Source organism: Aplosporella prunicola (genome assembly GCF_010093885.1).
Source record: "Aplosporella prunicola CBS 121167 unplaced genomic scaffold K452scaffold_27, whole genome shotgun sequence".
Classification (NCBI taxonomy): domain Eukaryota; kingdom Fungi; phylum Ascomycota; class Dothideomycetes; order Botryosphaeriales; family Aplosporellaceae; genus Aplosporella; species Aplosporella prunicola.
This window is the reverse complement of record NW_022983555.1, coordinates 359,418-382,475: the sequence shown is the minus strand read 5'-3', so window position 1 is coordinate 382,475 and position 23,058 is coordinate 359,418. Positions and strand designations below refer to the sequence as shown.

Sequence of the window (23,058 nt, the reverse complement as noted above, 5' to 3'; positions counted from 1 at the left end):
CTTCCCCACCTCCCATGCTGCAAAGCTTATAATTAGAAGTTTTTGTCTGCAAGAGGATATAGAGTGTTGGATGTTTCGTATACCTCTAAGCCTTGGGCGTTTTCTGTGCCTCTATGTAAGCATCGGGAGTTTTCTGTGCCTCTTTGTAAGCCTTGGGCGTCCGCTGTGCCGCAGTCCAGTCACCTTAGCAGCAAAGCCATATATAAACATGCTCTGTTATCTAGTCATTATCTCGTAGCGTCATCATCAGAGTCAGAGAAGATTTGCACCATAATTATCCACCCTTACAATGTTCATGTCAGAGGAGCAGTTCATCACTCTTCAAGGTAGCAAGAACTGATATAGAGCCAGGGTATTTGCAGCCCTTCGCTAACAACAAACAGAGTCCAGGCGCCGTGTGCCACGATATCTATTTCGCACATGCTCAGAAAATTCCCGCGGTGGCTTGGCAGCAAACTCAAGCGAACAAATACTTCCCGACGATACCAATTGGCGCAACATAGAATTTGGAGGAGTTGCTGGCACCAAAAGGATGATCGAAAACCATCTGTTGTGGAGATACGAGTCTCCTTCAGAGTTTACGTCCTGGTCAAGCTCCCTTTTGTTTGCCATTCAATATGCACTCTTGAAGAAAGACTATGATCGAAAGGAAGAAGAAAACATCAAGGTCTGCGTCTTGGACACAAGCAATTTCGCCATTCCTGTCTATCCTGCCACTGCCCTCTACGATGCCTACAGGATCACGCCAATCGACCGAGGTAAATGGCCAGAACTAGTGCGGCACTATTACCTGAGCGAATATCTCTTACGGGGCAGCATATATATGGAGAACGTCGAATTTCGCGTTATCTCTTTGAGAGACATCTTGCGTTGCGGCTTATTCAAGTTGTTGCCCGAGTTAGAAGACGATGATTGGCGTAAAAAAAATGCTCTTGCTCGAGCAGTCAGAACCGCAAGGCAGAGCTTATCGTCTCCTCGATGCCTTTCTGAAGAGCGCGAGAAAGTCGAGATTTCCATATCCCTCGGCAAGCTTTTCGGTCATCGATTCGCGTTCCCTGTCGCCGTCGCTTTCTTATCGCTCCGATCCTGGGAAGGCAAAACTCCTATAGACCCAGGTGACTTAGACGCTGTTCTGGAGCGCGTGAACAGTTATGAAGTTCCAAAAGACCTTGGTGGTGAGGAAGACTTTAGCGGCGTGGCAGAAGCCTATAGGCAATACTTGCCGGAGGAGTCTCAGCGCTTCCGAGCCTTGGCTGAACAACTCCTTGAACGGTACTCTGAGCATGAGCTTGAGAAGCAGATACAAAATATTACAGGTGTGTGTTGACGGCTTCCTAAAGTATTTAAAGCGCTATGCTTATCATTTGTAGTATCCACCAAGCTTGGTACAAACTAACGGAATGGACGGGTTTTACGGTTTTCGGTTTGTAGTATTCGGATAAATATGTTTGCAGTCCTACATTCAGTTTTTATACAACAGCTTTATCCCCTTACACTGTTTTCATTCCCCAACAGCAAGAAAGTGACACTGTCAGAGAGCAAGGTACCCCCCTAGATAGAGGCGTATATACCACCGCAGGTAGCAGCAATCTACAATCCCTCGTGCTAGGTTCATAACTATTTACAGCCACTATGCTGTAGGGATATTTCTAGGCTGTCAGGCTATTTTCTTTACGTATTCCTCTTTTGTTGCAATGAATGGAGTGCAACAAAAATAAAGAATGGGGAAGGGAAGCTGGTGGCTGTTGAAAACTAGGAATTGGACGAGATGGTTTGGGAATTTGTTAAAGTCTAGTATTACAAAATTTCTGGCTTTAGAATGGATCAAAGATTACTTCTAGTTGCGCGTCATGCCTGGCCGTTTCCTACTCCCGCTCTTCTTTCCTAGCCCCGATAGACCAGTCTGCCGGGTAGTCTGCTAGCTGAGCAGGACATGGCAATGGAACACGATAAATTCCTGCCGCAGCAGCCCTGGACACGCAAAATCACGACATAGATATCATTATCTCTATCTGGGAAAAGAAGGAAGTCGTTCCATGTGCTTGACTATGGCTTGCACATACTCGTGTTCTGTACCACTATGCTCGAAACTCGTGGGCTGTAAGGTGGTGCGTATGGAGGCTCCAAGTACCCGCCTGCGCCCCTTTGGGCATATAACTAGCCGTGTCACTGCCTCTTCCCCCGTCGCCATCATCGCGCTCAGAGCTTGCATGTCCCCGCCCTGCCCGCCGGTCCGCCTTGCACTAGTGCCCCGTGAATGCGGCTGTCCCGCCAACAAGCGAGCACGTCCCTAGTCATTTCGCTGTCGAGGAACTATTTAGAGAGCGACTACGTAGGTATAGTAGGTCTGTGCGAGTTCTGCTTTTCCACTAATTAGGGCGGCTATATTATTAACTTTGCCCCGGATTGCTTACGTGGTAACTTCACCGCTTGGAACGATTGCTATCCCTAATTTGACGTTTTGGGCTTCTCGCATAGTATCTATTGTAAGGTCTAGTTGCGTAATAATAGCTGATTTGATTGTAAAGGGTTAGTAGTTGCGCGCTAGGTGGTTCGGGGAGAGTCTAATAAAAGCCTATTGTCTTTTTCTTTTATGTCCTGTGTCTTTAGGGTCTTATACTTAGTCGCCTTGGTTTGAGAGTATGATGTTTCCTTAAGAGCTCCTAGTGTAACTGCTTCCGTATAACTCCGGGATTAGTATGTTGATTTAGAGGTTTCCTCTGTGCTGCCTAGTAAGTGCCGCTTGATGGTGTTGAGAAGGTTCTTAGTTAACGCCTAGGCGAGTTTTGCCTGGTGGCCGGTAGGGAAACGGACTAGTTGCTAGTCTAGGGTTTTAGCGAAAGCTTTAAGGAATTCGTCCGTTACTTTTATCTTAAGCTTCTCTTCTTGGATAAGGGTTTAAAGTGATGAGGATAGGGGTCCGTTGTTTTGATCAAGGTCCTAAGCGAGTGGGAGGGGGGTAGTCTTGATTTGCTTTATCTTAGCGGCGTGCCGTCGAATAGTACTATTTGCTACGGTGTTCGTCTCTAGGGTTATCGGACTCCTAATAATAGAGGTCAGCGGGGTGTTTAGGGTCGTGGCCTCCGCCAACGACGGGTTTGATAGATCTGGTGCCATCGGGAGACCTAAAGAGGGCGTTTTGGGGGAGGAGATAGTAGTTTTAGGTAGGATTCTTAGTGTGTTTGCATGCAGTACACCCGGCCGGACGGAGAAATGTGATAATATATTTAGGTAATATATATTGTCAACCATCACTATCTAAATCACGTGAATTACTTGCTTTTTTATCGCACCATCGCAACAGACCCCTGCTACTTTCCACAAGACTACCCTTCTATTTTGCCAATTACGCGGCCTACTCAGGAGGATTGATATATAATCTAGACAAGATAGAATTAATCAAGGACAAGCGGCGTACACTCCTTTCTCGCGCCCTTCGACAAATAACTTACAAGAATGTGCTTTCCTCCAGCGATATCTTCACTTTAGAAGGCCGCATGCTTTTTGAACGTTATGTGCGCTTACCACGAGATGTGTACACTTTCTGGGTAATAACGGTCGGCATTAGTAGCGCCATAGACTTTCACTAATCAGCGCAAGCGGCAACCGAATCATAATAGACAGGGATGTTCGATTAATTCTACGAGCCGAACCACCGTCATGTGAAACCATCCAGCCAAGCGTACAGGTAGCCCGTGCAGCTGTGCGACACGTTGTCGAATGAGGAGTTGCAACCTTACGTGCACGATATGGGTGACAGATATGTAGCTTGGATTGAATGCATGTATTTTTGGGGTCCCCGGTTGCGTCCGACTTAATTCTTCTCTCCAATGGCCGTTCGAGAGTTCAAGTACCCATTAGCAGGAACCAAGGGAGGTACTGCATCAGTTAATTCCCTTGCAACGCACGACAGTACGAAATTTGTCCCGAAATGCTGGAGCTTTGGCTAACACTATTGCGTATAACGTACGGTCGTCCAATCCACCGCGCGAAAGCTATGGGAGCTTGTTGATGCAGATCGAAGTTTGATTAATGCGCCTCCCTCAATTCCTAGAATCGAACATATAAGCCACCCACTACTTATGAAATCGCCTTGGCGCCATTACTTATTACGTATACTAGCCCCTGTCCTATCTTTCCCTTCAACTGAAGATTTGAGATCAACTCTGCTAAGATATCCGTGAAGAATGTCGTCCAATCGCAACACTAACCCTGCTACTCGTCATGAAATGGACAAGGATTTTGACCAAAGCCTTGACCTATTCAGCCGTGTGGATCTCTCCATGGTCTTAGAAACACCAGTAAGCCAAGCTCCTGCCGTGCCAACGAACATTGCTACAACGTTTTTTTGAATTTTTAGCACCGGAGAAGCCGTCTCTTAAGCTTCTTGGCGGAACTATTTGAAAAAGTTCCCGAGCTTATCCCAAATCAATTCAGACTGGACGCAGCTTCGCTGACATGGGATTTGGAGACCAGAAGACCAACTGGAATGTTAGGCAGTACTCGAAAAGATCCCCGAGATCAGCGTGGAGATTCGGAGCCAATGGACTTGAGAGGATCTGTTTCGGCCTCAATCTTTCCTATCCGAGGAAACCAGCCTATTTCTCGATTGGCCGAATCTGCTGAGGTCTCTCCAGGAGTCCAAAGAGGTCAGAATATATCTTGTGATCAACAGTTCAGCCCCCCTCAGCACCCCTCCGTGGAAAAAAGGCCTGTTAGAGGCCGAAAGGCCCCGCAAGTTAACCAGGAAAATGTCACACTGGGTCTAGCGAGCCTAAGGCATGCCAGGCTCCCTCCGAATCCGCCAATTAAGGAACTCAAAGGCAACATCCACTGGTCTCTTTTCGTACAGACTCCTACGGAGACAGAGCACAACCCTGTATCCTCTGGAGATTTAATGTCTTGCGTCATGAAGAGCCTCGGACTTTGGTATAAGAGGAATAAGCAAAATGAGCGAGCCATTATCTACGCGCATAGAATATTCTGCCTCCTCTTTTCGCACTGTGCTGACTCCTTAGAGCAGTCACCTATCGTTCCTGAGAAGAAAGTTGCCGGCCGAAGTTCCCGGAGCTATGCGTACGATGTATTAGTAGATGCCACTGGAGAAACTCGCCAGCACATCAGACAAATAACAACCAGAACCAACAGATACATAACGTTGGCGAAGAAGCTTGGCATTGGTCGCGTACTTGAGATAAGTAGCGATTGTTCAACACTGTAAGTACCCTGTAATCATCTCGTTTAAGACTAGCACCTGAGGAATATTCCCTAGCTGGGAAACCACATTAAATACCGCCGAGGTTGAGGCAGTTTGCGCCGAATTTCGAAAAGAACGGAAACCCGAAGATGACCCTAGGAAGTCTGAATGGGACTTTTAGACATTAAAATGTATTATCGAGATCTTGGTCACCGCTGGAATCGACATGTCGCAGCTTGCTGTTATGGATACCGGACTGACGAGGCTTTTACGCCTGCATATTGATTTCGAGTCACTTCGTCTGAGAAAAATTATTCAAAAAGAGAACGTCTCCCTTGTTAGAAAAGATTGCGAAGACCTGGGAAGATTGGCAAAGCGCGCTCGTCACAGCGCGGCAGAAAGCGATTTCCAAGAGCAGTCTTTATGTTGGCCAGCCGGCGGGCGAGGGAACAGTATTCAATACCCTAAGCAGACACAGAGCGAGCCTTTCGGCGCAGAACTAACACAAAATGCGGGGCCTGCTGCATTGAACCTGCTCGGTGGGCAAAGCCTCTTCGACCCTGCGGCTTACGAACCAGAATTAGCCGCCATGTCCTTTTGGTCCGGTTCGCACACTGCGGCCGACCATTGCAACACTTCAATGGACACTTACAATCTTCCCCAGGCCCACGGCATGTAAAAATTCCCCCTGCCAGCACTATGGACCGCTAACGACTTTAACCAGAGACAAGCATCGAATCGCCGAGCCAGGTACGGGTGCTGCCGTTCGATGGCCAAAATGATTCCTCCGAGGCCTTCGAGCTCTCTTCCTCCGCATATATGCAATCGAATATGCCGGTTGAATACACAACACAGCATCGTGAATACATGTTCTTTCCAAATATATCAAGCGACAGATTCGCTAGAGGCGACTCTGACCTCCACAATTCCAACAATTCCAACTCCAATGCCCCGTCAATGTACGCGGCATATGGGGACGCCGAGCAGGTATTAAGCGATAATGATACGTTGCTTAATACGAGCTCGTTATAAAAAGTCTGGCTTTAGCGCGGTAATTGAAAGCGCTTTATATACGAAGTCCAGCGTTTAAATCGAATAACTGACGTCTTCCACCCGTCGCATTCGTGTTTAAAGTGTATGCTTATAAAGTGTAAAGGCCAACAGTTACTGTTCGGAGCATTGTGGGCAGGCGATGTTCGTGAGATGGTAAGGGGCAGCTTTAGAGTAGTGCGCGTATGTATATTCGGTGACTTGGGCGCGGACCTAGGAGGCTGAGTTAATCAAAGGTTCATTCCAACGGCATCGGTCCGATACTGGGCTGGTTGCGGGGTAAGTGAGTTAAGAACGTACATGTACTAAGCTAGATGTGTAAATCGTAATAGTAGGTCGGCTTCATCATACAGGAGTATGTATGGAGCAACTGTAGGTTGCGGTGGTGAACCTCACGGAATTTAAAACTCTTCCTTGCGACGTGTGTATGCTGAGTCATCATCACAAGCCGTAAGCGACCCCGCTGCAGAGTCCCAGCTTTCTCATTTCTCCCTTCCCGCCTAAAGCGAATGCAGAAACAGCGTCCGAACTGTTTAGCCCAGGAAAAGTTAACGGAGCTTCTTGGGAGCCAGCAAGCTTCTCACTACCGTCTAGGATTCGGATACGTCGAAGAGGGCAGGTTATCTCCCTCACGTCGCGACCTCGGGGGCTTCTATACCCAGCAAAGCATCATTCCCTTGCTGCTACATGACGTTACCTTTGCATATGTTATGGACCGCAAGCGAAATAGATTTTTGGTGGCAGACGGTCCTTACGAACGAGCAGTCTGTACGAACGCACGTCTATGATACTTAAATAAACTGTTTTTTTTTTTTTTTTTTTTTCTTCCGTCCACTGCGCAATTCGAGGCCATTACGGACCGCAAATCGCATCAATTGCTAACTTTCTATTCAAGGAAACATGGCCAACTTCCTTTCCGAGGAGCTACAAGCACTGAATGCACAGTCCGCGACGCTGGTGCTACAGTTGCAGCTCGAAGATATACACACGGCCTTAGTAGATCACAAGGGAAAGGCATGGAAGGCAAGGTCGGCGACCCGGACTATGCGCTGCAGCTATACAGATGGGAGCTCGAAGAGGGCATACAAATCCTAAGGGACGGCATAATGGGAAGGAGCAACGCCGACGCCGTTCAGACTGACCGACACATCTTGGCCGAGGGGTCTCAAGCGGAAGACGTCGCCATACGCGACCGCTCGCTGGCGCAAAAACTGTCGGGGCAGGAGCAGTGCACAGCGGGCCTTGCGGACGGCGGCGACGTAGAGGAGCCGGCGAAGCTAGCAGCGTCAAACAACTCTAAAGAAGAGAGCTCGGCGGTGCTCGTTAAAAAGCTAAACGTTGGAACGGCCCAGTCATCAGCGCATAGGGGCGTGAGGAGGCGGACGGAAGGAACGGTCGACCAAGTATGCGAGATATGCGGCGAGGAGCAGAAGTCCTTCGACGTGGCGCGGCTGTGATACGGGCACGAATACTGCCGTGAGTGCACCGACCATCTCTTCCAGGCCGCGACCAAAGACGAGGCTTTGTTCCCGCCACACTGATGTCACCTACCCATCTCGCCATCTTCGGCGCGCCTCTTCCTACCGCCGGCCACGCTGCGAGCATTTGGGCAGAAGCGCGTGAAGTGGGAGACGCCGAACCGCACGTATTGCTGCGCACCCGGCTGCTCTGCCTTTATCCTGCGAGAAAATATTCACGGCGACGTCGCCGTGTACGCCGTCTGTCGCATTCGCACCTACACCACATGCAAGGCCGCCGCGCACGCTGGCAATTGCCCTAGCGACTCGGCACTGCATCGGCTGCTACAGACCGCGGCCGAGAATCACCGGCAGCGTTGCTATAGTTGCTGGCGAATCGTCCAACTTCAGTACGGCTGCTACCACATCACGTGAGTTTCCACCTTTCCCATCGCCTGCTCTCGCTTACCGAATCACCCTAGATGTATTTGCGGAGCCTAGTTCTGCTACGTCTGCGGCAAACGCTGGAGAGCATGCACCTGCGAATATTTGGCTTCATATCGCTTGCTCGCCAGGGCGGAGAAGATTGCGGCCCGCGACCCTGCAGCCAAAGCTGACCACGGCGATCACAGCGACGGTAACGCCGTTGTGGAGGAAGTTGAAGAAAATGAGCCCACTACTTCGTCTGCGTGGCGTGACGAGCTATAATCGCCTCTAGTACCCACCAATACTATTGCCAACGTCGCCCCGTCCTAAACCGGAGCCTGCTTCCGTTCCGGCATCCCCTCCCACACCTTACGGTGTCATTGACATTAGGGACCCTATATGCCAGCTGCAGCAGCACCACGAATATGTGCACGCCCGTTGGTGTAGCTTGCCGGGGCGCCATCGGTGCGAGGAGTGCACTGTTATACTACCACACTTTATCCTTGAGTGCCGCACACGTCACCTCCGAGTTTGTACCTGATGTAGACGGAACAGGTTTGACCGGACCGAGAATGACCGGGCAATTATTGAGTTTTTTTTTTAAGAGCTATCAGAAGAGTGGGTGAGCAGAGCGGAGGATGTATGAAAGCATGGCGTATCCTGCGGTGCTAAGGTTTAGCTATGAAGCAGTGAGCTAATGGATGCGGGTGCTGGGCTTTCTAGAAAGTAGGTAATGCCTTCTCCTCCTTTGGCGCAAAAAGCTTTGCTTATGGGTAATTTAGGCGCTACTTAACCCTTCTGCCTCTGTATTGCGTGAAAAACTTTAGAATTCAATTAATGTATGTGCTTCTCCTTTCGTCTTTACAAGCTTTTCGGCTGTGACTTTGCCGCCTTCTTTGCAAGTTTGTCTGCTTTAGTATTCCCAAGGATCCCTTTGTGTGCGGGCACCCACTGCAGCCTGATATTTAACCCCGTAGAATGAGCATCCGCTAAGCTTCTGGTAACTAGTCTGACGATATCATCCTTTGAAGCTCTTTTCGTATCTCGAATCATGTGGAGAGCTGCTTGGCTATCGGTGAAAACTACAGCCTCTTGGTGTTTGGCTTGAGTGGCAATATCAACGGCCATCCAGATTGCTACAAGCTCGGCTGTGTTTGCCGTGAAGCCACTTTTTCGGTCCAAGCATGCTTGCGAGGTTATATCGATGGAAGGTGCTACAGCAGCTGCAGCGAGTTTCTTATTAACCAAGCTGCCGTCCGAATAGACTAAAAGCGGTGTTGATAGCGACTTGGCTATATCGTCGTGATCGGCAATAGCGGACGTCGCGTTTTCAGCTATAGAGATAGGTGTTGATGATGGTGAGGGCAGATGCTTTAAGATAACGGATTTTCTGTTCTGCCGCCGCGTGATGTGGTTTCCTAGGCCCGTTGAAAGCCCCTCGAGGTGTCTCTTGAAAACTTTACAATCATAGATCGTGTAAAGGGAACTGCCAAGTGGTCCGAGAGAGCGTAGCACCGGCTTGATTGGGAACAACCTTGAAAATGGAATGCAATGTCTGAGAGAGAAATTTTGTACCATTTTGATTCTCTCCTGTAGAGTATGGAATGATCGAGCATGAAATAATCGAGAGTTAGTATCGCTAGCATTCCACTTGCCTCTAGTTTTATATATAAAGTACTGTCAATTCTTTTGTAGGCAAGGAAAATTCTCTAAGACACACTAGAGCTATCTTAGCGTAAGGGCTTTTTTAACTAAACACTTTGCATGAGTAGAAGTTATCCCCTGGCATCAACCTTACATCTTAAAGATCTAGTACTAGAAAACGTACAGCCCTTAATCTGTTAGTATTTAGGAGAGTATAGTTATAGGTATGGACTAAAATTATTCCTTGCAGTTAGAAGAAAAGGACGATTTGAGGGAGAATGAAAATACCGTACCTACACGTGGTACTTGCACGGTAATAGTTAACAACGTTTAATTGAACTAACAGCGTACTGTATAAAGCCCCTCTCGCATTTACGTAATAAATTTGGAAACCCCTCCCGAAGAAGTGAGGAAAACCAAATGTAGCGGATTGAAAATAGAATCTAGCAATAAACCGAGGCTTTCTGTAAGGAAAGGGAAGGAAGAAGAGAACATTAACCACTACCAAGGAAAGAAAGCTCATCCTATCTCCCCAACTCCTTAAGACTTTCTCTCAAACCCTCTACAAGCCTTTTCAGCTTCGCCCGGCGTTCTGTCTGACAAGGCTGTTCAGAAGCGATACGCACAAGATCGCCATTACCGAACCCTATGACTGTAGCCGGAGAGAACACATTAGGAAGCTCAGCAATTACGTGTCGCTCAAAGACCTGCCGGCAGATATTGTCGACGAAAGTCTTCAATACCACCTGCTTATATTATCATTATGGAAGAGATTCAACGCTCGAACAACATTTACCTTATAATACCTAGCAAGTTCTGCGGCAGCCTCGGCGAAAGCTTGTTTATCCATGGTGACAACGACGCGCTTTTGCATTGCGGCTAGAAGCTTTTCAGCATCTATAGAGGTATTGCTGATATGAAATTTCCTATTCCAGTCCTCTTCCATGATAGACTTAATGGATGTGCCGATAGAGGTTTTTAGCGGCTCTTGTCTTGCTTTCTGGATATTGTTCGTATAATAATAGTTATACGTGATCGGTTGGCACTTCTCGTTACTGAGAAGCTTTTTACGTTCTTCGTCTGCGACCCTGTTGTTCTTTTCGAGTTTTGACGCGATCAACTAATACAGTTCCTCGCGGACAGAATCTTCAGCGACTGTTTGGCAGAGTATTTTCTTTAAAAAGCTGGCGACGAGGTATAATACTGCTTAGACGTAACTCAAGGCGATACTCTCCCAGAGAGAGGACTGTTTATGAAACAGTTCAGGCAGAAGGGAATGGTTATAGTTTCCCGGAAGTTTCTTGTCCCTAGTTCTTACGTACACCTTTTTAACGTCAGCATAGCCAAAATGTTTTCAAGGGCATCTTTACCTCTTTGATCCATCTATCGTACTCTTTGCTAACATTTAACTGTCTACGCTTAGATTCCGGCTCTGAATCGAGGATCGTGTACCTAATCGAGGCGTTTGCGATCTGCAAGTGTGATACCGCTTTCCAACTGTGTCGGATCTAGGTTTTTTAGAAGAACCTAAGCTTCAGCTTCGTAGTGTCTTGATTTCTAGCTAGGAGAGCAATGCGTCCCTCGATACCGCGATTAATTAAATCTGGCATCGTGATAATTCCCACAATACGCTTCTCGTCCCAATCATGCCGGCGTGCTCGATGGATGATACCTTGATTGGCGATATCTTTGTTTGCTTGAATAACAGCTAAAATGATAGTCCGACTGCTTTCCAGGTATGTATTAACAAGGCTGTAAACCATTTCGATGTCGGCCTCAGTTTGTTCCTCGTTCGCTACCGAGATGTGGTTAGGGAGGTCAACTACCGTTAAGTAAAGTCCCGTGTCCCCAACGACCTCGATACGCAACACGTCGGCAGCAAAGGCTGGGCCATCAGTAATGCTTCCAGTGCCATGGAGCTGTAACTTAGTCGCGGCTCCCGAGATTGTTTACGGCAAATCGGAGAAATCAGAAAGTTCCCGTTGAAAAGTAGAGAACCGCTCCTTCTCAGATTCGCTTCTAGATAGATGAGGAATTATAGAGGCTGTAGTATATCAAATTTCAAAGCTGTGTCGAAGAATGATTTCTGTTGCAAACTTGGTGCAAAGACCATCTTGTCGCGGGAAAGGTATTCCAGTAATTCCTTCTAGAACCGAGCTCTTTCCTGCAGACTGATCACCACAAACCACGAGTTGAGGAAGAGAAATATAGTCGCCCATTCCGTTGGCCCTGATACGGTCAATTGGGTTGAGCCGGTGTGTTGGACTAGTCGATGTTAGGTTGTTTATAGCCGTGTTTGGAATAAAGGGGTCGTGGATAGTCATGCTGGTTGAAGAAGATGAATAACAATTCTCGAAGTGTTTTCCGCTGCCTGTAGGCTACGTAGGTTCTCTAAAGCCTTTGCATACCGCTTCTACAATACTATACTACCGGAGATGGGTCCACAAATACTTTCAACCTGTAGCATTATGCTCATCATCTACGATACATTTTTATGACATCCGCGTTTGGTTGGGAATTCCGTAGTCTTCTATAATCTAAAACGGGCTTAGAATTAACTGTATAGCCAGACCAACTCTCCGATTCTCTTCATAAAAGGATTGTAGTAGGATAGTAGATAAAAGGTAAGAATGGATAATCTCGCTTATAATAGAAAAATTAGTGCCGGTTGACACGGTAACGAACTGGATTATAGTGTATAATTTTACTTTTTCCCTTTCCAAAAGCTTCGCACACGTATAGAGCATTACTTAAAACTTTAAGGACGCACGCACGACTGTAAAAGAATTTCAAAAGAGATTTACTAGAGAATGTCGGTAGAAAGGGTGGAAACGCCTAAAGCTGAACCCATGCTCATTACCCATATCACTCGTTAGACTGATTGAAATTTGTTAGTCATATGATTGCGACATAGTCAAGACATTATATATCTTCATATTACTATCCTATTTCGCCGCTAGCCTGCCTACTGTATACAAGCGTGGAAGATCAGATAGTCGCTAGTAGTAGTATTCTAGATTAATCCTCACACTTTTCGGCAGCTCGAGCACTTGTCTATAGCATAGGCGAATGAAAAAGAAGATTGAAATAGTATATATAGAATCCAAACAGTATTAAACAAACTTCTTTATTAAAGGTTCATCACCTCCTAATAAGCAGCATCGTAACAATTGGCTCCTCAACATACTTATCGTCTACTCTACCTTATACTCTTCTACACTCTTCCCTGTAATCCTCCAGCTTTCTTTCGTACAATTAGATCCATTGAAGACTGATGTAAGGTTTTTGGGTTTCCTAAGTAGGATAATACTACACGCCAACGTCTGTCAGTGGAAAGGTTCCACACCCTCCCAAGCCCTGTTGCTGAGTATCGTGCAGTGATAACGGTAGGTATCGCTTACCCTCAATCCAGACTTCGTGACTGGTTGTTTCTACTTCAAAATTTTAACCTTTCTCATCCCCATCTCATAAAGTTTCCGTTCTAAAAGCTCAGCTGCCTTCCGAAGCGTTCCTAGCCCCTCTCCACATACTCCGCTTTCGAGATGTTGCGTTAGGCCGCTGAGCGTAGAGAAGGATTTTGCTTTCGACTTTTCTGTAGAGGAGAAGAGGGATACTGGGCAATGAAATACCCTAGGGTCGTGAGCTGGCGACGAGAGATGCTGGTTTAAGGACGCAATTGTAGAGAACGGAGGACGAGATGATGGGCAAAACGGGCAGGCTTTAGACCCTGAAAGTGGAAAAGAAGAGTTTGAATTTCCTGATTGAAGGGTTAGGATCTGCGACTGAAGCAGGTCAGATCCAGTGGTGCTAGTAGCAGGTGTAAATTCAATGCCAGCTATTGAGATGGTCGAAGGTGTGGCGAAGGCGGACCCTTGAGCACTATATGGTACCCGAGAGGTCTCTCCTGGTATGTCGCCGATGCAGGTTTCCAAACTTGTAATAGTTCGGTCGATATCATTTTTTTGTACTGCTGCATTCAGCTTCTGTCTGTTGAGACCTGATGAACAAGCGCCACTCTCGAGATGATGTAGCAGCGCTGAAGGGCTGCTGAAGCGGCGCTGACATCCCCGTTTTCCTGATCTACCGCCGATGCATTTGATGTTGCTGAGCGGTTGATGGACAAGCGAACTATTGTGCTGTTCTAGCGCCCGAACGCTTCCAAATTCGCGGTTACACTGCTCGCAAAACCGGTCTGAGGTCCGGCGTTGTGGGATGTTATGTATCTTGTCTGTTAAATGTTGTTCTAGAGCCCGCTCGCTGATGAAGTCTCGCTCGCAGTCGCAGCAACGGAACTGACTAGCATGAACAAAGTGGCGCTTGGCTCTCTGGTGCTGCTCCAGTGCACGAGAAGCGTAAAAGTGTCGACCGCAGTTGCAGGAAAACATGAGATCCAGATTTTGAAGTTGATGATGGGTCAAAGAAGCTAATCAATTATCTTTGGAAATAGTAGATGTTCAATAAAAGCTTGCAAGTGAGCCTTTATATACGCATTGTTCCCTTACCTGCAAGCATTGTAATATTTGCGTAGCAATTTATGTAAGGATAATGCGTCATTGGAACGCGGGCCACGCTTTAGTGACCAAAATGCTAGCGACTATTCTCAGTTCATACTCTGCTTTATTTTACAGGGCTTTGAATCCCTACGACGCGCGTTGTCCTAAATGCAAGGCATGCATGCACAAGTTAGAACTAGCGCTAGTGGACCTTTTAGCTCGAGATTCAATAGAAAAGGGTGTTCGATTCATTTCTCGAATCCAACCTTCTCTTCGGTAGGATCTAGCTCATCATGCGTACACGGCGCGCACGTGAGTGCATGGTAATCAAGCGACATATAAAACTATGGAAACTTCTCGAAATAAGCTTCCTATCTTTCTGTTGCAATTAATAGGGTTTCAATTAATAGCAATGAGTGTGGCATGATCTTGTTAGGAGCCCGGTAGGCGGAGTCCTCTTATACCCTGTGCTAAATGAATAAGCCACAGAAAAAGCAATATAAGCTGCGTACACTTCAACACTTTCTTTCCAGCTTTATATGTAGGAGAAACGAGAAACGAGTAGTAATAACACTAGCTGAACCGGCTTAGATTCTCTCCGTATTACGCGCATTGCCAAATTCATCATAATTTTAGAAAAAAGGCGGAATCGTTTAGCATGAGGAGTTTAGGGGCCGTGATTACCAATAGCCTAGTGGCCGAAATCGACAATGACAAGTTTAGTCGGACTAAGCGTCGGGCAGTTTGGGCGACGTGGTACAAAACAGGGCCGAGAGGGCGTACAGGTAAAGCTGGAGACGGGCGAGGCCAGCCCTTGCTGTACCAAAGTCTTCATCAACGCCGCCAACAAGGCACCGATCAGCATCAGTGAACGGCCCTTGCCGATTAATACCACCTTTAAGCGCTTGCGCCGACTGTACTATTCCATCTCTATGCCACGTGTACTGCATCTGCATACTGCCAGCATTCTGAGCCATGCTGCTGTTATCGAGTGCCGCCACCTTGCTTCATTTAACCCACTTCTTATGCTCCTACTGCTGACGCCAAGCTCGCCCAGAACAGCAAAAGCTTACTGGTATCCATCAATTTTAGCCTTCGCTAGCAGCATCTTGTCGATATGAAGTTTACTATCGTTGGCATGATAGGGCATATCATTTACCAGGGAGTACCAACGGCCTTGGAGTTATTTAGAGGGTGCTTGAGTAAGACGGCCACGTGTACGCGGTCCACCACAATAACCGACTACCTCTTCCATGTAAGGACGCACTGTAACTCTGACGCAAGGTAAAGAGCGCCAGCTCATGCTCTCGCCGGCGTACGAAACCTTGGAAGTGGCAGGCATCCTACCAGATAGTACTATTTCTAAACTGCAGCGCATAGAACGTGCTCGGCGCTGTGGGTCGGTCCCCAAATGGACACCAACCGCCACGTGCTGCAGAAGGCAGGCATGAGCCGCTGATCCCCTTCCGTCAACTCTGTCATCAGCGTCGTGGTGCTCGAGATTGCATTGGCACGTCTCTGGGCAGTGCTGGGAGCGCGACCCAGCGTTTTCTGCTACGGCCATGGTAATTACGCGGCTCTAGCTCTCGCCGACGTGCGTAGCTGACCGAGATACACAGCGCTCCCAGCAGCCATTCCATGCTGTCAATGCTCTAGATGTGACGGTCGTTATAGTTCCCTCCAAAGCGCCCAGCATCTCTTTTCTCTTATCGCTGCAAAGCATTGCCATCGAGGCCGGTCATAACCTTGGCATGCTGGATAATACCGTAACAGGAGCCGCAGCCGGGCTGGCGGCTTAAGAGGCATGGAGATTAAAATCGAGTCGCCGGTAATCCTGCCAAGAGGAGGAAACTGGAGGTGCAGTAAAATAAGCAGCAAGTAGAAGAGTCCTGATCTTTGAAGTTAATGAAAGGCTCGCAGTAATGAGAGCGCTTGTTGTGGCCCAAACCGAGGACGAATGGGCAGTCCACATGGTTTAAGTTCTACGACGCGCGTCGCAGGCCCCAGATCTCAAGACCTTAACTCCTTGTTTGTGAAAGACACTCTTGGCTGCCCATAGGTCAGGGCGAGCTTCGGTCGAGGCAGATACACGGCGCTGGTGCGGGACGCCGCGGCCCACTGCTTGTTCATGCAGCGCAAGGCATCGGGCTCGGTATCGATCACGTCGAAGGCGTCACCGTAGAATAGGGCATAGCATAGCCGTACGATAGAGTCATCTTCCTATTAACCGCGATCGGGTTGAAGGGCCTTGTAAAGCTTGGCGACGCTGGTGGACATCGAAGTTAGTGGGCCGTCACGGCATTCTGTGACTTTGGCGCCGAGTGCGGTTACCGCCGGTGGGAGAGGGAGGCCGCGTTTCTTATAGATCGAGCGCGCGGCTAGGTTCTCGACGAAATTGGAGTTAGAGATGGAGAGCGCTTGCGCTTGCGGCTCCCGGGAGCGAGCATGTTGCGATGGGTGCGCGATGGACGCGGGGACGGCGAAGGCATTATTGTTGTTGCGCAGCTGGCGTACGTTAGTGGTGTAACATGAGCTGGCCAGGCAGGCGGTAGGGCCGTCACCGCTACTCACCTTAACACCACGACGTCTAACGGGAAAAACCATAGCGTCGACTTGGCGGTCCAATCCCGACCGTGTTGCCGGTCAAGCAAGCCTTGAAGCTGCTCACTCTACCCTCCTCCGCGGCCGCGAGCTCTCTCGTCGCTCAAGACGGGCTCCCTCCGTGCCAGCGGCACAGCACAAGCCATTCATCACCAGCTCAACACCTATGCCCCGCCGCACCAAGGACTCTTTCGCTCCCCCGCTCGTGCGCTTTGAAGATACACCGCCATGGGCGCATGGCTGGTATGAAGAGCGCATGTAGCTCTATTATCCACGTACCTTAGTGCGGTGGACAGGGCCTCAATCATGACGCCGTTGCGTATGAACGACTTGTTTCTCGTACGGATACGTGGCTAACCATCATGGCCACAGCAATGCCTCCATGTACTAGAGTGGGTTTAGTTTCGCCTCCTGCTCGTCGGTGTGGCAACATGCGCTAATTAAGCCACGCGCTGCACCCGTGACGATGAAGGCCTTGCGGGCTGGCTCGAGCTACAGTGCGTCGTCACGGGATGCTGCCCAGGGTCCAACACCAATAGATTTTCGCTCAAACCCCGCACGCTGCGCCACCTAGATAGCCACTCTTTTATAAAGCGGATAATTCATTCTTATTTATATCCCTAATAGGTATAATTTAAACCCTTCAAGAAGTATTAGGACTTAAGTTTACTAATGGAATATAGTAGGGAGGGATTTCTATATGAATAAGAGACTTGATATTAGATCAGAAATTTCTAGTTAGCTTATACTTTATCTCCTCCAACGAGGTATTAAGAATAAATAGAGACTTGTGTAAGCTTTTATTAAGCTCCGAATATTAATTTGCCTGCCCTACGTGACAATACACCTATAAAAGTATATAAAGTTTTACTCTTGGAGACTCGAGTAATCTTATATCTTATACATATTTTTGTTTTTGTACCCTCGTGGGATTGACTTATACGCTTGTAGGTAGTTATATCTCTCAGTAGTATAGTAGATTTTAATTAATACATAATTGATGGGCGGACAAATTCTCCGGAGCCTTCTGCCGTGACGTCAAATATGCATTTTACACTTTAAAACTCAAGCATTTCTCTGGTTGCGTTAAAACGGTGCTAGTGATGAAGTAAAGCACGATTTTCTCATGCCACTACACACTGACAGACAACATATTGTGGTGCGGATGCTTGAGTAGCTGGGAAGCGAGGTAAGGAGACATGCGGGCGGTGCGTTTTTACAGGGGTTTTGCGGCACTGAAATCACCTAAAGTTTTTTCGCCGCTCTTTGACGTATTATTGGCTAGTTTTGACACAGCAAGGGCGCTTGTGTTTGGTCTCCCGTAAGGAAGCAGGGGCCGTGATAAATAAGCAAGGTGCTTGGATTGGAACGTGTGGGGTCCTAGTGCGGAGAAGTGCGTATATAATGGAGAAAAAGCCAGTTCTCATTCTCGTAACCAAAACCCTTTTCCTCAAGTCCATCTACAATCACACGTGCCACGAAACATTCGATATCATCTACCCATAATGACAAAGACCGTCGTTCATTCCCTCGTAGATCCTTCCATGCTTGCAAAGATCGATAAACTCTTTGCTTGCAATGTCGGCCACCACATCGACCTTCCACAGATTGTCGTTGTCGGAGATCAATCCAGCGGCAAATCCTCAGTTCTCGAAGGTCTGACGCGTCTCCCATTTCCACGAGACAGCGGGTTGTGCACCAGGTTCGCAACACAGATTACCTTCCGTCGCGCGACCACCAAATCGGTCTCTGTCTCCGTGATTCCTGGAAAAGATGCTCTACCCGACCATGTTGAAACTATACGTGCCTGGAAAAAAACGGATATTAAGAAACTCGACAAAGATACATTCGCAGACATCATGCGCGAGGCGCAGGAAGTTATGGGCGTCTCGTCCCAGGGTGGAGGCCCTCTTAAGACATTCTCCTCGGACGTCTTGAGCATCGAGGTCGCAGGTCTAGACAAGGAACACTTTGCCGTTATCGACGTACCCGGGATTTTCCAGCGTGTCACCAAGGACTTGACGACTCAAGAAGACAAGGCGTTCGTAAAGTCCATGGTCGGATCCTACATGGCAAATCCTCGCTCCATTATGCTCACTGTGGTACCGGCCAACGTAGATCCTGCCACACAGCTGATCCTGGAAATGGCCGAGGAAGTCGACAAAGAGGGTCAGAGAACTTTGGGTGTTCTCACAAAGCCTGATCTTGTAGACCCAGGTGCTGAGGCCAATGTAGTGGACATGGTCGAGGGCAGGTCACACCAACTATTCCTTGGATGGTGTTTAGTTAAAAACCCCGGGCAGAAAGACGTACTGGACCCCAAATTCGACCGGTACTCCTCAGAAGAGATATATTTCAAAACTCAAGCACCCTGGAATAGCCTACCACTGGACCGTGTTGGTGTGACGTCGTTGAGAGAACGGCTGCAAGAGCTTCTCGCGAGGCATATTCGTCAAGAATTTCCGAAGGTATGTTAAAGTTGCCCACTACAATATTTCTGAGCTAACACTTGTAAAGGTCAAATCGGAAGTCAACAAGAAGCTTAAGGAATGTAAGAAGTCACTAGAAAAGCTTGGACCGAAGCGTGACACGCCAGCGGAGCAGTCAAGGTTCCTCATCGACATTGCTACCAACTTCCAGATCGTCACCAACAAAGCCCTCGACGCAAAATATTTTGACGACTGTTTCACAAAGCTTCCAGATCTCAAAATCGCTACACTAGTCGTGAACCGCAACGAGGAGCTCTCCGAATCCTTCGCGCTGTATGGTCACACCTACCAGTTCAAGGAAGGTTGGGACCAAGAAGAAAATATTGAAGGGGAAATCAACGGAGAGGAAATTGGAGAACACAATCAAGAAGTGAAAAAAGAGAACGGGACTCTCAGTCAATCGAAAGATGCTGAAGAGCTTGACGATATCCTCTATCACCAGTCGAAACTGCCTTACCCGAAACAAAACGGCATCCTACGTTGGATAACGCACGTCTACACCCACTCTCGTGGTTTTGAGCTTGGCCAGTTCGATCCATCCCTCCTTGCGATGACGATGAAAGCACAATCTAAAAATTGGGACGGCCTGGCGCTTGGTTACATCTCGGATATTGTGGTAATAACCCATATTTTCATCAACACACTCCTCAAGCACGTTTGCCCGAATGGCAATGTCCGCGAGAAAATCAAGTCTGTTCTCATGGAAAACCTGGTAGAGAGGTACCAGAAGGCATTTGAGCACGTGAGGTTTATCCTTGAGGTGGAAAGACTCGGAGTTCCTGCAACCCAAAACCATTACTTCAACGAAAATCTGCAAAAGTTGTAAGTACACTGATATATGCACTGGCAGCTGCCTACACACTAACCCACAATAAGCCGGCAGGAGCGCGACCGCAAGGTGGCAGAAAAAAAGTCATTCAGCCATTCATGTTACTCCAACTCAATGTTGGTCAGGCTCGATGACATCAAGCAAACCCACACCATGAGCAACAAACAACACACCGTCCAAGAGCTCCACGACATACTTAAGGCATACTACAAGGTTGCACGTAAACGCGTTGTAGACGCTTTGTGTATGCAAGCAGCCACATACCATCTCATTTCCGGCCCCGACACGCCTCTCAAGCTTTTTTCTCCCACTTTTGTAAGTAAGCTATCGGAAGAGCAACTGGATCAGATTGCCAAGGATGATACGTTGGTCAAGCGCAGGCGGACGCAGCTGATGAAGGAAATTGAAGATTTGGAGAAAGGGAGGAAGATTCTGTCGTAAGTGTTGGATGGTGCAGTACTGGGTTACTTTAGCATTGTTAATTCGATTTTGAAGACGATAAACAATAAATGCATATCCTGGGGCTTTTAATATGGCTTTGCTTTCGCTTACTTTAATGTTTTTCTACAGCACCGTCTTTGATCACTTTCTTTGATTTCGTTTCAAAATTTAGCCATTGATGCGATTATTGAAAAAAAAAAAAAAATAAAATAAAATAAAATAAAACTATATTTTACACGGTCCTATAAAACTTCGAGAAATCGATAAAGACATCTCCAGACCTTCCAAAGTCCTCGTCCGAATCACTATCACTGTCATCGGTATCTCCAGCAGGCTCGAAAGGACTTTCGAGAGGCTCGACCGAACAGCCGCCAATACTAGCGTCTCGCCAACATGGTTGTGGACTTCTAGGATCACCCCAGCTTCGAACAACATCTGCACTGCTCTCCCACTCTCGATATATTAGATCCCAGTGTTTAAGAGCGGCTGCTGCAAGCAGCAAAGTATAAAGGCGTCCATTTAAAATTGGTCATAATATTTGGGTCCAAGGCGTAGCATAGCCGCGGTGTATATCTAGATAAAGACCTGCAAAAACTGGATTCGGGGTCATCCCTGCCAAACGGCGTTTATCCTCCTGAGTATACTTCCAGTCGTCCTCGTCCCTATTATTGACCCTTACGTGCTGACAGCTATCGGCTTCACTGCTGTCGGTCCTGTTGCTGGTGAGCTATGTCGGCTGGGTTTTACAAAAAACAAATAGGCAACGATTTTAAAGGTCTTATAATTAACTGAGAAATGCAGGTACTACCGCCGTAGCTATACAGTCAGCCATCTTACCCGTAGTGGCTGGTAGCACTTTCGCTATCCTATAGAGTGCCGCAATGGGCGGTTACGGTCTCCCAATTGTGATTGGTTTCTGTTGGATTGTAGGGTGAAACCGTGCGAGTGAAGAGAGAATGCGGTTTAATTGTGAAAGAGTATCTGTTGAACAGAGCGAGAAAGCTGGACACTGCTGTCGCATTAAATTGAGTGAAACTGTCTGCTTAAATACACGACTTCCCTAGGTAGAAAGGTGACTATCGTTCCACTAATAGGAGAGAATGGCATGATGTTGAAAAAGCAAAGTGATGACAGGGTTCGTGCTAAGCGAGATAATATAGTTATAGTGGTGATGGTTGACAGATACTCATCGAGATCATCGTCAACACCCCCAAAGCTGCACTTTATCCCATCAATCCAGGCATTCATAATAACACCTCTTTCTTTGGCAGTGATTTGATCCCACTTAGTACCGAGCAGCCTCTTGACAAGGTTTTCGAACTCTGCGTCAAGCATGACGCCGCCGCATAGACCCCCAGAACCCGGAACCACTTCGGCAAGCTCAAGGGGGTCTACAGCTTTAATCCGGTAGGTTATCAAATCCTACAGAATTTTAGTGCCAGTCAGCATACCCTGTCTCTCAACTTACGACTGTTCCACCGCCGGCATCGCAAACTACGAACGCATCATCCACCTAGTAACGATTAGTACTGACCAGTGATAGTGCAGTACACCTACCATCATATCATTTGGGCGAATACTTCTGAGGGTGTAGAGCGCTGCTGCTTCGGGTTCGGACAACATTGTCAACTCGTACTTCCCCAGACCTGCCCTGTTCGCTGCTTTTAGTGTTGCATCTTTGGCCTTATCAGACCAGACTGCCGGTACTGTCAATATAGCTTGCAGTGTCGAAGACTCTACGAACTCCAGGCTGTATCTACGTTCTAACTGTTGTTTGGCCACTCTAAAAATGGCTCGTAAGAAGTCAGCCGAGACATCAACCGCGGATTTTTCGAGGTTGTCCATAAGCGCCTTCGCTTCTTGAGCGCATTGACGTCTGTCATCTTGACTTTCGTCTAGCAATAGTTTGAACTTAGACAACTTTGCTTTGTGCTGCGGGATCTGATAGCCCCAGATAATTTATTGTCGGCCGTCTCCAGCACAGTTATATGTGATCGTTGTAGGAACCTTGTCGGATGTGCCTATACTCTTTTAGTAATGGAAATAGAATCCGGACATAGGAACATGCATACGGTTACCACCTCCAGGCCATGCGGTGATGATCTCGGGCTCGTCTGCATTGGTCGGAGATGCCCATGCTATCCTAAAACCAGTTTATTACCATTTCAAACATGGCTAATCTCGAAGTGCTTACCCGCTGAAAGTCGTCCCGAAGTTAATCGCTATTATCAGGATTTTTTGCGCCATTCTGTTTTTCTTGGACTGGGAAGTATCGTTGTAGAGACTGTATAAATACTACGCCAGCCAGGGGGCGAGGGGCTGGAGGAATGCTTAACATTTAGTGCAGAGGCAAGGAATCCAGTATAGAGCATTCCAAAGATACGATTTTTCAATAGGTTCAAGAATGGAGTTTCGTACGGCTTTCCTGATA

At 47.7% G+C, this 23,058-nt stretch overlaps 8 protein-coding genes across 8 annotated transcripts; 4 read left to right on the top strand and 4 right to left on the bottom strand.

Annotated features, from left to right (window-relative positions):
* Positions 1–289: 289 nt before the first annotated feature.
* On the top strand, positions 290–1,396 carry K452DRAFT_312180 (uncharacterized protein; the record flags this gene model as incomplete). Its single annotated transcript, XM_033543532.1, has 3 exons — positions 290–326; positions 384–1,316; positions 1,371–1,396. 3 exons carry the CDS (start codon positions 290–292, stop codon positions 1,394–1,396), a joined length of 996 nt encoding a protein of 331 aa, XP_033393523.1.
* Positions 1,397–4,187: 2,791 nt separating this feature from the next.
* On the top strand, positions 4,188–5,221 carry K452DRAFT_361738 (uncharacterized protein; the record flags this gene model as incomplete). The annotated part of the gene is made up of 2 exons (XM_033546448.1): positions 4,188–4,301; positions 4,361–5,221. 2 exons carry the CDS (start codon positions 4,188–4,190, stop codon positions 5,219–5,221), a joined length of 975 nt encoding a protein of 324 aa, XP_033393522.1.
* Positions 5,222–5,786: 565 nt separating this feature from the next.
* Positions 5,787–7,704, top strand: K452DRAFT_301761 (uncharacterized protein; the record flags this gene model as incomplete). Its single annotated transcript, XM_033542494.1, has 4 exons — positions 5,787–5,872; positions 5,922–5,947; positions 7,143–7,191; positions 7,245–7,704. 4 exons carry the CDS (start codon positions 5,787–5,789, stop codon positions 7,702–7,704), a joined length of 621 nt encoding a protein of 206 aa, XP_033393521.1.
* Positions 7,705–8,991: 1,287 nt separating this feature from the next.
* K452DRAFT_312176 (uncharacterized protein) lies at positions 8,992–9,708 on the bottom strand (the record flags this gene model as incomplete). Its single annotated transcript, XM_033543531.1, has 1 exon — positions 8,992–9,708. The coding sequence occupies one exon, from the start codon at positions 9,706–9,708 to the stop codon at positions 8,992–8,994; it is 717 nt and encodes a 238-aa protein (XP_033393520.1).
* A 590-nt stretch (positions 9,709–10,298) lies between these two features.
* On the bottom strand, positions 10,299–12,098 carry K452DRAFT_312175 (uncharacterized protein; the record flags this gene model as incomplete). The annotated part of the gene is made up of 6 exons (XM_033543530.1): positions 10,299–10,520; positions 10,571–10,862; positions 11,097–11,098; positions 11,145–11,271; positions 11,302–11,710; positions 11,885–12,098. 6 exons carry the CDS (start codon positions 12,096–12,098, stop codon positions 10,299–10,301), a joined length of 1,266 nt encoding a protein of 421 aa, XP_033393519.1.
* Positions 12,099–13,205: 1,107 nt separating this feature from the next.
* K452DRAFT_235270 (uncharacterized protein) lies at positions 13,206–14,159 on the bottom strand (the record flags this gene model as incomplete). The annotated part of the gene is made up of 2 exons (XM_033537421.1): positions 13,206–13,609; positions 13,709–14,159. The coding sequence occupies 2 exons, from the start codon at positions 14,157–14,159 to the stop codon at positions 13,206–13,208; spliced, it is 855 nt and encodes a 284-aa protein (XP_033393518.1).
* A 4,214-nt stretch (positions 14,160–18,373) lies between these two features.
* Positions 18,374–20,627, top strand: K452DRAFT_235356 (uncharacterized protein; the record flags this gene model as incomplete). Its single annotated transcript, XM_033537428.1, has 3 exons — positions 18,374–19,336; positions 19,386–20,132; positions 20,256–20,627. 3 exons carry the CDS (start codon positions 18,374–18,376, stop codon positions 20,625–20,627), a joined length of 2,082 nt encoding a protein of 693 aa, XP_033393517.1.
* A 232-nt stretch (positions 20,628–20,859) lies between these two features.
* Positions 20,860–22,874, bottom strand: K452DRAFT_312172 (uncharacterized protein; the record flags this gene model as incomplete). Its single annotated transcript, XM_033543529.1, has 8 exons — positions 20,860–21,116; positions 21,213–21,340; positions 21,814–22,049; positions 22,096–22,140; positions 22,185–22,568; positions 22,635–22,648; positions 22,700–22,770; positions 22,822–22,874. The coding sequence occupies 8 exons, from the start codon at positions 22,872–22,874 to the stop codon at positions 20,860–20,862; spliced, it is 1,188 nt and encodes a 395-aa protein (XP_033393516.1).
* Between the last annotated feature and the right edge of the window lie 184 nt (positions 22,875–23,058).